The 13,481-nt window shown below is 34.1% G+C and overlaps 1 protein-coding gene across 1 annotated transcript in view; it reads left to right on the top strand.

Annotated features, from left to right (window-relative positions):
- The window catches only part of LOC111044057, a 103,280-nt gene extending 90,012 nt beyond the window's left edge, over window positions 1-13,268 (top strand). Inside the window, exon 3 of the mRNA XM_039425339.1 lies at window positions 13,176-13,268. Coding sequence (XP_039281273.1) covers window positions 13,176-13,262 — 87 coding nt within the window. The 3' untranslated portion in view covers window positions 13,263-13,268. The remainder of the gene's footprint in view (window positions 1-13,175) is intronic.
- The last annotated feature ends 213 nt before the right edge of the window (window positions 13,269-13,481 follow it).

The raw sequence follows: 13,481 nt of genomic DNA, 5'->3' as shown, positions 1-13,481 counted from the left end.
CCTATGTTCCAATAACCGTTGTCATCAAAAAGTTTATACCCTTGATTAAATAACCTTGGTCAATCATTAACCTTTGTCTCATTCCATCACTCCAATATTATCAATTTCTTCGTGAAGCATTCATCAATAATGTTTTATATTATAGACGATCCAAATTATCCAAAAATTTATCTGGACTTCAGGGATGAATACTGAATCCTTATCACTCATTCTGATTTGTGCGCAATATGCCGAATTACGAATTCCATTCCAATGCGATTTCAATAATGTGTAAAAATATGTTAAACTTCTTGTGTAGTTGAGAAGTTGATATTGTGGTAATTATTCATATTGAATGAAAAAGATCATGGAATTGTCAAAAAACCACAGATTTATTGATACTTAGAAAGACCGGTTTCGGTTATTACACCATTGTCAATCTCTGATAAACTAAACTAATACAAGAGTAGCAGAATTTATACCAGTAGGTGAGTACTGCTATTGGTCAAGGGCATGAACGGCTGTCATTGGCCCAGCTAGACAGTCTCCTCCCACTCAACGGGTTCACAAAATGGCCGCAAAAACAAAATTTTGTTATCATGGCGAGTCCGTTGCTTAAGCCGCCATTTTGTGAGTGGGAGGAGACTGTCTAGCTGGGCCAGTGGCAGGTGTTCATGCCGTTGACCAATAGCAGTACTCGCCTACTAGTATAAATTCTGCTGCTCTTGTATTTAGTTTTAGTTTAGCTGGGCCAATGGCAGGTGTTCATGCCCTTGACCAATAGCAGTACTCGCCTACTAGTATAAATTCTGCTGCTCTTGTATTTAGTTTAAGTTTATCAGAGATTGTCAATAGTGTAATAACCGAAACCGGTCTTTCTAAGTATCAGTAAATCTATGGTTTTTGACAATTTCATGGTCTTTTTCATTCAATATGTATAATTACCACAATATCAACTTGTCAACTACACAAAAAGTCTAACATATTTTTACACATTATTGAAATCGCATTGGAATGGATTTCGTGATTCGGCAAATTGCACAAATCAGAATGATTAATAAATAAATTGACAATTTCATAGTCTTTTCCATTTAATATGTTAGACTATCGATTTAATCCTTCCATAGCAATTATTATTTTATTTTTCCGTTAGCCACAACAAATTCTGTTCTTGGTTGAACACCGAGAACATTCCGATAGTCTCAATCAGAAGAGAGAGTTTGGCTGGAAAATTTCTGGTGGAAATTATTGCTGATCACGGAATGGCGTAATGCTCACTCTCCTGGTACAGAGACGTCTTCTAGTTGCCAGCCATAGAGTGATTCACTATAACTGTCAGCATTTTGTTGGATGGGAATTATTGGTGTAATACATAAGGCATGCTGACAACTGGAAGTTAACTTTGAACAGTCAGCATTTGTTGTATGGGTAGCGTAGTTATTATTATTATAGTGAATGGTGACAGCTGAAAGTGAAACTGATTGTAGTAGAAGTCAGCTGTCGCTTTGACTGACTGACTACTGCCTGCAGTGGCGCTATATGGTGCGGAGTTTCCCAGTCACGAAGGCCGCTCTCTCTCTCTCTCTCCTCTCTCTCCTCTCTCTCTCTCTCTCTCTCTCTCTCTCTATCCCTCCCCCTCCCCTCACACTTTCTTTCATTGACACCCTGTCTTTGCCTCCCGGTTCAAATATTAATTGATGCCGTTCTCTCAAAGTTTTCTCCAGTCCCGGGGTCTAGCACTAGACTGACTGTAGACCAATAAATATCGGCGAATAATTGAGTCAGTAGCGTGCCGCGTTTTACTATATTATTTGACGTCGGATCTCGCATTTTCCTCTGCTGGTGTCATATTTCACGTCAATATTGCCAGGTTCTCGTGTTTTCAAACTTGTCAAGCTCTACCCGAAATAAATTTAAACTTTCTGTGTTTTCGCTATCAATTCACTTTGCTTCAACATTTGCTGCAAGTCAGTCATTTAATTTGTAGTTGTATCCAATTTGGCTTCGTGTTTGAGTTTTGTTATTATTGTTGAGCTTCTACTGAGATTTCGTGAAGGTGATGGAAGGTTGAACGCTATTAATGACAGTCGCTTGGAAATCATTCGTCAAATCTAAGCAATATCACAAAGAAAAAATGTTTTAAATATGGGAATACTTTCTTTTCTACAGAATATATATTATATGAATCACTCAAATACAAACATGCCATTTGGATATTCGTGAATTTTAATATGCAGTTGATTATTAGGTAAAGACTGCTCCCTCCCTTATAAAATTAAATGAATGTACTGTATTAGGATAAATAGAAAAATCGAGGACCGAGCTTCGCTCTGGAGTACAAAAGCATAATAAATTTATTACGAAAGAAGAAATTATAATAACATTCATACAGAAATGTTCTATTTATCACAATAAATTGAGATTAATTCCCAGAGTAATGCAAAAATTTCCCTCACAAAGGCCCAGTTGCACAAAAACCGGTTAAATTTTCATCCTGATTAACTTCATGTAAACCAAATCAGAGAAGACAATTTCAAAAAGATGGATCTACTGGAATTAATCAGGATTGAAAATAACCCTGCTTTTTTGCAACTGGCACTAAGTACCTGATTGAATAATTACAAAAGTTCAACAGCTGAGTCATAATTTTGAAACAGTCCCACACACATGAACTCGCTCACTCACTTCTATCACCAACAGACGACGAAATAATATTATTATCAGCTGTTTTGCCAAGGAGGAATAATAATTATCCTTTTAATGTTCTTCAGCGAGTTTTCCCAGGGATGAGACCTAGTGCAATCGAATCTTTATATTATAAACCTACTATGTTCTGAATTTCGTGAGAATCGTTAAAGCCGTTTTCGAGATCCGGTGCAATACAAACATCTAGACAGAAGTTGCTCGTTTAATAGTATAGGATATGATGACGAAATTCGATTTTATAATATCCTATTTTCTGGTTGCACAAAAGCCGGTTTAATTTTAATCGTGATTAATTTAACGAAAACCAATCAGAGAAGCCTTCTTCTCGAAAATCCTTTTCTGATTGGCTCCAGTGAATCACGATTAAAATTTAACCGGCTTTTGTGAAACCGGGCCTATGTGTGTTAGAACTCTGAAACAGGTTGGCGCACATAAAATGAGCCTCATCTAAAATCATAACTGTAGTTAAGGGGCTATTTTAATGTGCGCCACTGTATGTTGAGGATTGAATCAGTCATTCAATTTTATTTGCAATTCATTGAACTTTTGTTCAACCTTACTTTAATCTAGTTATTATCTTGTTTTTCATGTAATATCAACTTGAATTCTCAATTCCAACTTTGGATGTATTTATTGATATGTTTCATAAATTATTGGTATTTCAATCAATTAAAAATGAATTTGATCATGTAGAAATTCATGTAGATCATGTAGAAATGTCTGTATCAATAAAATACTTCATGAGTTTCTGCAAAGACTCATGTAGAAATACACTCAATCAAAAACGTCTATATCAGTACTTCATGAGTTTCCGCAATAACTTCAAGCCAACAACATTTAGTCAATTGTTGCAACTTTCATTATTCGTTCTTTCTTTTCTAAAGATAGTTACATCATTATTGCGGAAAATAAACCATGATTCATTCACATTTTTACCGTAAGTTTGATAATCTCGCGAAAGATGTGGTCATATCTCTTAGGGTGGGTACACACCAGTTATTCACATAGTTGTTTATGAAGCAACCCACACCGATTAGTCATTGCAATTAGACATGTCTTCATGAGCTACTATGTGAAGTATTGTGACTAATCGTGACTAGTCTTGTCTTGACTAACTGGTCTGTGCCTACCCTAAGGTTGCTTATGAATAAATGTCTAATTGCAATGACTAATCGGTGTGTGCTGCTTCATAAACAGCTATGTGAAGTATTGTGACTAATCGTGACTAGGCTTGTCTTGACGAACTGGTGTGTGCCTACCCTAAGTTGGCTTATGAAGACATGTCTAATTGCAATGACTAATCGTTGTGTGTTGCTTCATAAACAACTATGTGAAGTATTGTGACTAATCGTGACTAGTCTTGTCTTGACTTGACTAACTAGACTGGTGTGTGCCTAGCCTGATTTTGGCTTGGATTGAAGGAACGCAGTAGGCATCTCATCAAACTCATCTGTATTGCGTGATGCATAATCTACCCCTGACCTAGTACTGTAGTGAATAGCATAAATCAAAGATATAGTGAGGTCCACGTTATATTGACAGTATTTGATAAACTTTGATGTTGCTATCCTTGTCTATCATTCGACAAAGCAGGTAGTATCCTTTTCTAGCTCCGCAACGATGCCAAATCTGTTTTTGACATTGTAGAAATATAATTAATTAAGGCAGAGAATCGGCAAGGCTGTTCTTCTATCTTTGTCCACTGTCATTATAACGTGGACCTTACTATAGCATGTCAACCTCTATGCATTACTCACTTTTTAATCGTGTACTCTTCGAATATTTGTTCATAAATATTGCAATTGGTATTATCAACACACGAATGAATAACCTAATGAGTAACATAAAAACTTATTATAATGCATTTTTCCGTGTTCTATTTAAATACTGATTATCTGATACTGATATTTAGAATTACTTGATTTCAGTAAGCTGTCGTTGATCACCATTGCTTCTTGGATTTTAATACTTGGAAAATCAGTCAAGTCATGATTTTTATTACAACGATGTGAGAAATATTATTGCAAGATACTGAGCAATAAATCTTTTTAAATAATTACTGTCGTGATTGCATGAATCACAATATTTTATCGTGAATTGTGTCTCGTGTTTTTCATTTGACAATTGTTAGGAAATTGCTTGAACATGGAGTGGAATACGTCATTCTTGACATTAGATTGATTTTTCTCCAACCATTTTATAACTAGAAAACTCACTCCTTACGCCACACCTCGATAAAAATTACGTTAACACACATATTCTTGTATTAAACACGACATGCAGTCAAATATTCAAGTACCTAGATAATAAAGTTCTTTTACTTAAGCTGGGTGTACACCAGCTCACTTAATCCTTATAGATTCTATTTGATTGAAAGGAACTTGACAAACAAATATGTTCATCATGTGTATGATAAGTTGTGTTCCATGTAATAGAATCTATAAGGATTAAGTTATTAACATTTTGTTTATAACTTTGGTGTAAACACAGCTTTACTGACTGGAGTACTTTCGACCGCCTAGCGATCATTTTCAACAGTCATAACTGGATTAATAGATGATGAACCACCATCTTTAAAATTATGTTGTTTGAAACATAAGTGTCATTCAAGTTAATCAATAAGAGTTTTTTATTATTATCAACTTTTCATCTGTTCAAAAACTGTTGACCGAGAGAAGTGAGGTCTAAGATTCAAGTCGACGGTTTTGCATTTCTCTTTATGTTTATATGTTTTTTTGTTTATAATTATGTTTTTATGTTCCGCATTTACAGTGAAACGCAGCAATAGATTTTCATGAAATTCGACAAGTATGTTTCTTTTTGAATTTCGCGTCGACGTATGCATACGGTTTATTGAAATTTTACATTTTAAGGATAATTGACCGAGTGAAGTGAGGTCTAAGATTCAAGTCGACGGTTTGGCATTTCTCTTAATGTTCAAATGTTTAAATGTTTATATGTTGCGCATTTACGGGGAAACGCGGTAATAGATTCTCATCAAATTTGACAGGTATGTTCCTTTTTTTGATTGCGCGTCGACGTATATACAAGGTTTTGGAAATTTTGCATTTCAAGGATAATATAAAAGGAAAAAGGAGCCTCCTTCATAGGCCAATATTAGAGTAAAAATCAGACTATAAAATTATTCATCATAAATCAGCTTTCTAGTGGACTATAATACTACCCGTTCAAAAACATCGAACATCTTGAAAAAGTATCTTTCCATTAACGTTAGTAGACAGTTGACTATAATACTACCCTACCCGTTCAAAAACATCGAACATCTTGAAGATTGTATTTTTCCATCAACGTTGTAGACAGTTGCAGCCAGACCTGATAACAGCGCTCACACATCTTGAAAATTGTATTTTTCCATCATTGTTGTAGACAGTTGCAGCCAGACCTGATAACAGCGCTCACACTCACATTCCGGGACAACACATCACGGTACGATAGGACGGAAAGCTCTTTGTTTATTTAGGATTTTTTCTAGACATTCTAAATTGATAAATTATTTATTAATTTTTGAGAAAACATAGCAACAGGTCAATGTAACTTACTGAGCGCGAGGTCTACTGTTCACAGAACTACTAGTTATTTACAAAATATTAATAACTTAATCCTTATAGATTCTTTTAGATTGAACATATCTTATCATACACATGATGCACATATATGTTTGTCAAGTTTCTTTCAATCAAATAGAATCTATAAGGATTAAGCTATTAACATTTTGTTAATAACTTTGGTGTAAACCAGCTTTCTAATTTCCAACTGCCCTTATAAACGATGATTGTGATACGTCAATAAAATGTCGTTACATTATTTCTTTCCTTGGAATGCATAGATTTGTGCAAAATATTATATCCGTCACCTTTCTTAGTGAGGAATTCATCCGCGATATGAAATCACGTGATTTATTCAGATGGATGGTGGAATAAAGAGGCCGACTCACTTTGCGTGAAGACCTACAGAAAGAGCAGCAGTGACGCTGCTCCTTTAGTTGGGGCGCACGTTCCACCCGGAACGGGGCGAAAATCCTTATGAAACGAATCTGTATGTGAACTCCGGCATAATGAACCCTCTTGAAAAATTCTTTTCAGTTGTTCGTACATTTTTCATGCTTCTCCCCTTGAAGAAAGAAAGAAATAGCTGGCCCAGTCTCATTCGTATTAAAGGAGAGCAGAAATGATACCTTATGCATCCGTCGCCGCCGCCGCCTGAAAAGCATGGCTCCAAATTCTGTAGGCTCTGTTATTCAGTTTCACTAAAGAGGGTTCACCTTTTCAGTGAATTACGCTATGTTCCTTACATGCATTCAGACATGAGTCTCCCCATTAAATACTGGTATAAGTATTAATAGTGCATGTAGTTATGTAGATAAGAGGTTGAAATCTTCATAAGAAGAAAGATTTTCTCCAATTTTTCAAAACCAAGAGTTATTTATTTATTTATCCCATTTATCAATACAATATTACAAATCATTAAGCATTGACTGGTATAGAGCAAGCAACTGGCTTAGCACGAAACTGCTCCCCAATTTCCTGAACAGTTTATTTATTTATTCCATTCATCAATACGATATCACAAATCATTTAGCATTGACTGGTATAGAGCAAGCAACTGACTAAGCACGAAACTGCTCCCCAATTTCCTGAACAGTTTATTTATTTATTCCATTTATCAATACAATATTACAAATCATTTAGCATTGACTGGTATAGAGCAGGCAACTGACTTAACACGAAACTGCTCACCAATTCCCTAAACAGTTTATTTATTTATTCCATTTATCAATACAATATTACAAATCATTTAGCATTGACTGGTATAGAGCAAGCAACTGACTAAGCACGAAACTGCTCCCCAATTTCCTGAACAGTTTATTTATTTATTCCATTTATCAATACAATATTACAAATCATTTAGCATTGACTGGTATAGAGCAAGCAACTGACTAAGCACGAAACTGCTCCCCAATTTCCTGAACAGTTTATTTATTTATTCCATTTATCAATACAATATTACAAATCATTTAGCATTGACTGGTATAGAGCAAGCAACTGACTAAGCACGAAACTGCTCCCCAATTTCCTGAACAGTTTATTTATTTATTCCATTTATCAATACAATATTACAAATCATTTAGCATTGACTGGTAGAATAGAATAGAATCTTTATTGCAGCAATATCTGAGGTCATCAGATACAATACAAGTGTCAAATATATACAACATGATACAAAATAAAAATATATTACATCAGTAAGTTACACTATCAGTACCCTATGATAATATGTCACCTGATTTTCAACTTATAACCGAATATTCCTAGCTAATGTATAAAAATCTTCAATCTTGTTTAAAGGGTTAGCTGCTAAGAAACGTTTCATATGAATTTTAAAAGTTCCATTCTCCATATTTCTAAGATCTTCAGGAAGTGAATTAAACAATTTTATTGATAAAAATAGAAATGTTTTTTGTGTACTAGAAAAGGTATACCGATAAGTAGTCAAATTACCCCTATTTCTAGTGTTATGGCTATGAACTATAGAGCAAGCAACTGACTAAGCACGAAACTGCTCCCCAATTTCCTGAACAGTTTATTTATTATTCCATTTATCAATACAATATTACAAATCATTTAGCATTGACTGGTATGGAGCAGCAACTGACTTAACACGAAACTGCTCCCCAATTTCCTAAACAGTTTATTTATTCATTCCATCTATCAATATAATATTACAAATCATTAGCATTGACTGGTATAGAGCAAGCCACTGGCTTAGCACGAAACTGCTCCCCAATCTCCTGAACAGTTTTTTTATTTATTCCATTATCAATACAATATTACAATCATTTAGCATTGACTGTATAGAGCAAGCAACTGACTAAGCACGAAACTGCTCCCCAATTTCCTGAACAGTTTATTTATTTATTCCATTTATCAATACAATATTACAATCATTTAGCATTGACTGGTATAGAGCAAGCAACTGACTAAGCACGAAACTGCTCCCCAATTTCCTGAACAGTTTATTTATTTATTCCATTTATCAATACAATATTACAAATCATTTAGCATTGACTGGTATAGAGCAAGCAACTGACTAAGCACGAAACTGCTCCCCAATTTCCTGAACAGTTTATTTATTCATTCCATCTATCATATAATATTACAAATCATTTAGCATTGACTGGTAGAATAGAATAGAATCTTTATTGCAGCAATATCTGAGGTCATCAGATACAATACAGTGTCAAATATATACAACATGATACAAAATAAAATATATTACATCAGTAAGTTACACTATCAGTACCCTATGATAATATGTCACCTGATTTTCAACTTATAACCGAATATTCCTAGCTAATGTATAAAAATCTTCAATCTTGTTTAAAGGGTTAGCTGCTAAGAAACGTTTCATATGAATTTTAAAAGTTCCATTCTCCATATTTCTAAGATCTTCAGGAAGTGAATTAAACAATTTTATTGATAAAAATAGAAATGTTTTTTGTGTACTAGAAAAGGTATACCGATAAGTAGTCAAATTACCCCTATTTCTAGTGTTATGGCTATGAACTATAGAGCAAGCAACTGACTAAGCACGAAACTGCTCCCCAATTTCCTGAACAGTTTTTTTATTTATTCCATTTATCAATACAATATTACAAATCATTTAGCATTGACTGGTATGGAGCAGGCAACTGACTTAACACGAACTGCTCCCCAATTTCCTAAACAGTTTATTTATTCATTCCATCTATCAATATAATATTACAAATCATTTAGCATTGACTGGTATAGAGCAAGCCACTGGCTTAGCACGAAACTGCTCCCCAATCTCCTGAACAGTTTATTTATTTATTCCATTTATCAATACAATATTACAAATCATTTAGCATTGACTGGTATGGAGCAGGCAACTGACTTAACACGAAACTGCTCCCCAATTTCCTAAACAGTTTATTTATTCATTCCATCTATCAATATAATATTACAAATCATTTAGCATTGACTGGTATAGAGCAAGCCACTGGCTTAGCACGAAACTGCTCCCCAATCTCCTAAACAGTAATATTTCCGAAAGATATAGGTTACATTTCACTTTCAACAATTTGAGATTGTATAAAATTATATTTTTTGCAATTTTTCTGAATCAAGAGCTATTTGAAATAATTCTCTTGCTTTGAAGAGGCTTTGAGGAATGTTTTGATGGAACTGTTTTCTTCTAGTCTTCTACTTAATCCCCTAGGATCGATTGAAATAGACGATAGGAATTCTTGTGGATGAGGATACTGCGACGTATAGAATTATTCATCATACATCTGCTGACAAGTGATTAAACAGATGTGTGGAGAAGCCAGTCTATTGCTGCATTTCCATAAGGTCTATAGTTTCAATCAGGTACTTTTGGATGAGAATACTGCGTGAGGTCTACTGTTCACAGAACTACTAGTATAATTGCACGCTAATTCAAAGTTTATAGTAAAAAGCGTATAGAGCTGGAAAAATAGGAGAAGTGTCTTCAATAATAGCTAATTTCCTAGAGGAATTACAATTGCAATAATTGAAGTTTTCCACATAAAATCCACATACGGATCCATGTGCATTCCAGTTAGCAGTACGAGATGCAGTTTCCAGTGCTACGACAAATTAGATAGCAATCCGATAACTAAATTAGAATCCGATCTAATGGGATTCAAACTAATTCAATTCTGCAAGGATTTATTGATGTTGGAAATTACTAGACTGCACGTCTTTTCTATTATCGTTACATAATGGGGGCTCAAATTGGATTCATTTGAGTCTGGGGCTGGTTGCCTAGTGAAGGGGCAAGCCTGGTCGGGGATTAACAGATCAGACTGTACCCAAGGGGGCAAGTTGCGCCCTCCCATCCCCTGCTACCTGAATGTGGTGCACGCATGCGCATGTACACATGCTCGAGTGGACCCTAGTCAGAGTGGAGCTTGTTGATTTTTGATCGAAATTACACAGCCGCTCAAACATTCACCTCGAACTCACAGGGGGTTTCCGGCCGTTCCGCCAGACGTTATTGTTCAGCTGAGCCTAAAAACGAAAATCTGCCAGTGACGACGAAATTCCGTCATAATAAAATTTCAGTTCCAAATGAAACTGGTTGTTGGTTTGTGAATATAAAAACCCTTAACTTGTTTGATTTTGATTCATAGAATATGAAAAACGATTTATTTTTCTCTGAAAACCAAGATTTACAAGAGTTTGGATTTTTTCGAGAGCTATTGATTCGAGATGAGTGAACAGATTGATAAACACCCTGATTTTTTTATTGGAGATCACAAAGTTAGTTTGAATTCACACCAATATTGTAATACTTTGTGAAAAATATTACAAATACTGATCACAACGAACTGGTAGGGCTAAAAGAACCATCCATGATAACTTTTTAAAAGAATTCATTCCGCAGTCAGTAGCTTTCTGTAGAAGTATCCAAACGCTTTCCATGGAAAAGTTAGTAGCGTAATTAATTCCTCAACAGCTTATTAAAGACAAAATTGCTTCTGCCGATCCGCTTCAATACTGGCTAACTGCGAAAAGTTTCAAAACGATAATCAAAGGGTATTATAGCTCTAGTTGCATGAAAGGAATATTGAGAAAAAAGGAGAAAAGTTGCAAAGTTCCACATCACTCAATTTTAATTAAAGGAATTTGGTAACTACCCTTAGCAATCAGCTTACAGATTCCATTCATTCGAAAGAGGTTCAATTATTGTGATTACACTGCAGCGCAAGTTGTTCGGAAGCTGCTCATATTAAGTAGTTCCAAGTTGACTAAATGACATTCATTTTAAGAGATAGAAGAGAGATTGCAATATAGATTGTTATAAATGTCACAATACTTTATTCTCCAGAACGTATTCTTGAATGAATTCACTTCTTAACAGACACAAGGTTTATTATTAACATAGATTTGATATCCTATTATATCAAGCCAGCAATTTCTGTGTATATGTTTATATTTTTATATCTGGTTATATGTTTATTTATGTTCAACGGATCTCGAAAACGGTACTAACGATTATCACAAAATTTTGAAGAATTGGTTATAAACTATCACCACAGATATAAGCATTGTTAATTATTAAATTTGTTAAATACATCAATAAAAATCATTAAGGTCTATGAGTATACCTTATAAAATCATCGATTTATCTCTAAAAGCAAATATACACTAAGAAAATCATTCATTCATTGAAGATCGTCAATTTGCTAAATTTAATCAAATGGCTAAATGATGTGAGCCTAATTCATTTGCCTTTGCTTTAATCTGTTTATATTATTGTTATATTTAAACTATTGGTTAACTTGGCCTGACTACCTCGATTTTTATCAGTACTTTTGTTCTTTGAATTATATTCAGGATAGATGTTTTATTTTGTATCTTTTAGTTCTTATTATTTTTTATTGTATTTCTTTTCTCAACTTTAATATATTTTATCTATTATCATTATTATTTATTAAGTTAAGTTTTGCTTGTTTTGAACTGTCCTTTAATTCTGTCCAGTGATGCTCCTGCAATGCGAACGTGACCTTGTCATCAAGGTCTTTGCATGCAGTATTTTATTTCGTGCATTAATTATGGTGTATTTTTGTAAAACAGAGTAGCTGTGCTAGATTACATTTCATCATCCTATAATGAGAATTAATACAATTAGTATTATCAGCAAATTTCATATTTATTCGGTTAAAAAAAGTTGTCTTAAGTATTGTTTTATTATTCTTATTTGCTATCTTTTTTTTTAGTTTTGTGCGCTGTTCTGTTGTTGTAAATTGGATGCGAAATAAAGAATCTTATCTTAAAAAAAAAATTGGAATATAGTAGGTTTATGATACAAAAATTCGTTTGCACTAGGTCTCATCCCTGGGAAAACTCGCTGAAGGACATGAAAAGGATAATTCATCCTTGGAAAAACATATGATAATTTCGTCGTCTCTCGATAACAGAAGATGCGTGTGCCTGTGTGGGAGAGAGACAGAATTATTTCCAGCTGTGTAATCATAATCAATCAGCGAGAAATGTTATGGAGCTAGACATTTTAATCGACTTGATCAACATAATCTGATTTGTTGACGTGACATGATAATCCTCCTAAACCATATATCATAATTTTAAGTATATCAAAGTTGATCATTATTTGACAATTTTAGGTCATTAGTGAGTGTTATTTTGTTATTCAATTTGGATTGTAAATAATCCAAATTAAAACTTTTTTGTTTTCAAATGTTTGAACAGAAAATTGAACCTGAATTCTAGTGCATTTATAGTGCATTGAAAAATTAACAACATGACGGCCTTGAGGCTTCTTCATTATGATTTATTATGAGTAGCAGTGTATCAATTACTGCAATTCATTCAGTTTTTCAACGATGAATCTTCATTAAATTTTTATATTCACTTCAACTAGTTTAATGGAATGGAGATTTCTGACTTACATATTTTCTTTTTCAGGTAAATAATCCCTGCCTTCATGCCATCATCCTACATAATAAGGTAATCAACACGTATTTCATCAACATTTATATCCTATTATATTAAGCGAGCAAATTTCTGTATATCTGTTTTTATATCTGGTTATTTATGTTCAGTGGATCTCGAAAACGGCTCTAACGATTTTCACGAAATTTGGAACATAGTAGGTTTATGATATAAAAATTCGATTGCACTAGGTCTCATCCCTGGGAAAACTCGCTGAAGGACATGAAAAGGATAATTCATCCTTGAAAAAACATGAATAATTTCGTCGTGTCTCGATAA

The sequence above is a fragment of the Nilaparvata lugens genome, chromosome 3, assembly GCF_014356525.2.
Source record: "Nilaparvata lugens isolate BPH chromosome 3, ASM1435652v1, whole genome shotgun sequence".
Taxonomy (NCBI): domain Eukaryota; kingdom Metazoa; phylum Arthropoda; class Insecta; order Hemiptera; family Delphacidae; genus Nilaparvata; species Nilaparvata lugens.
This window is presented reverse-complemented; position numbering and strand designations above follow the sequence as displayed.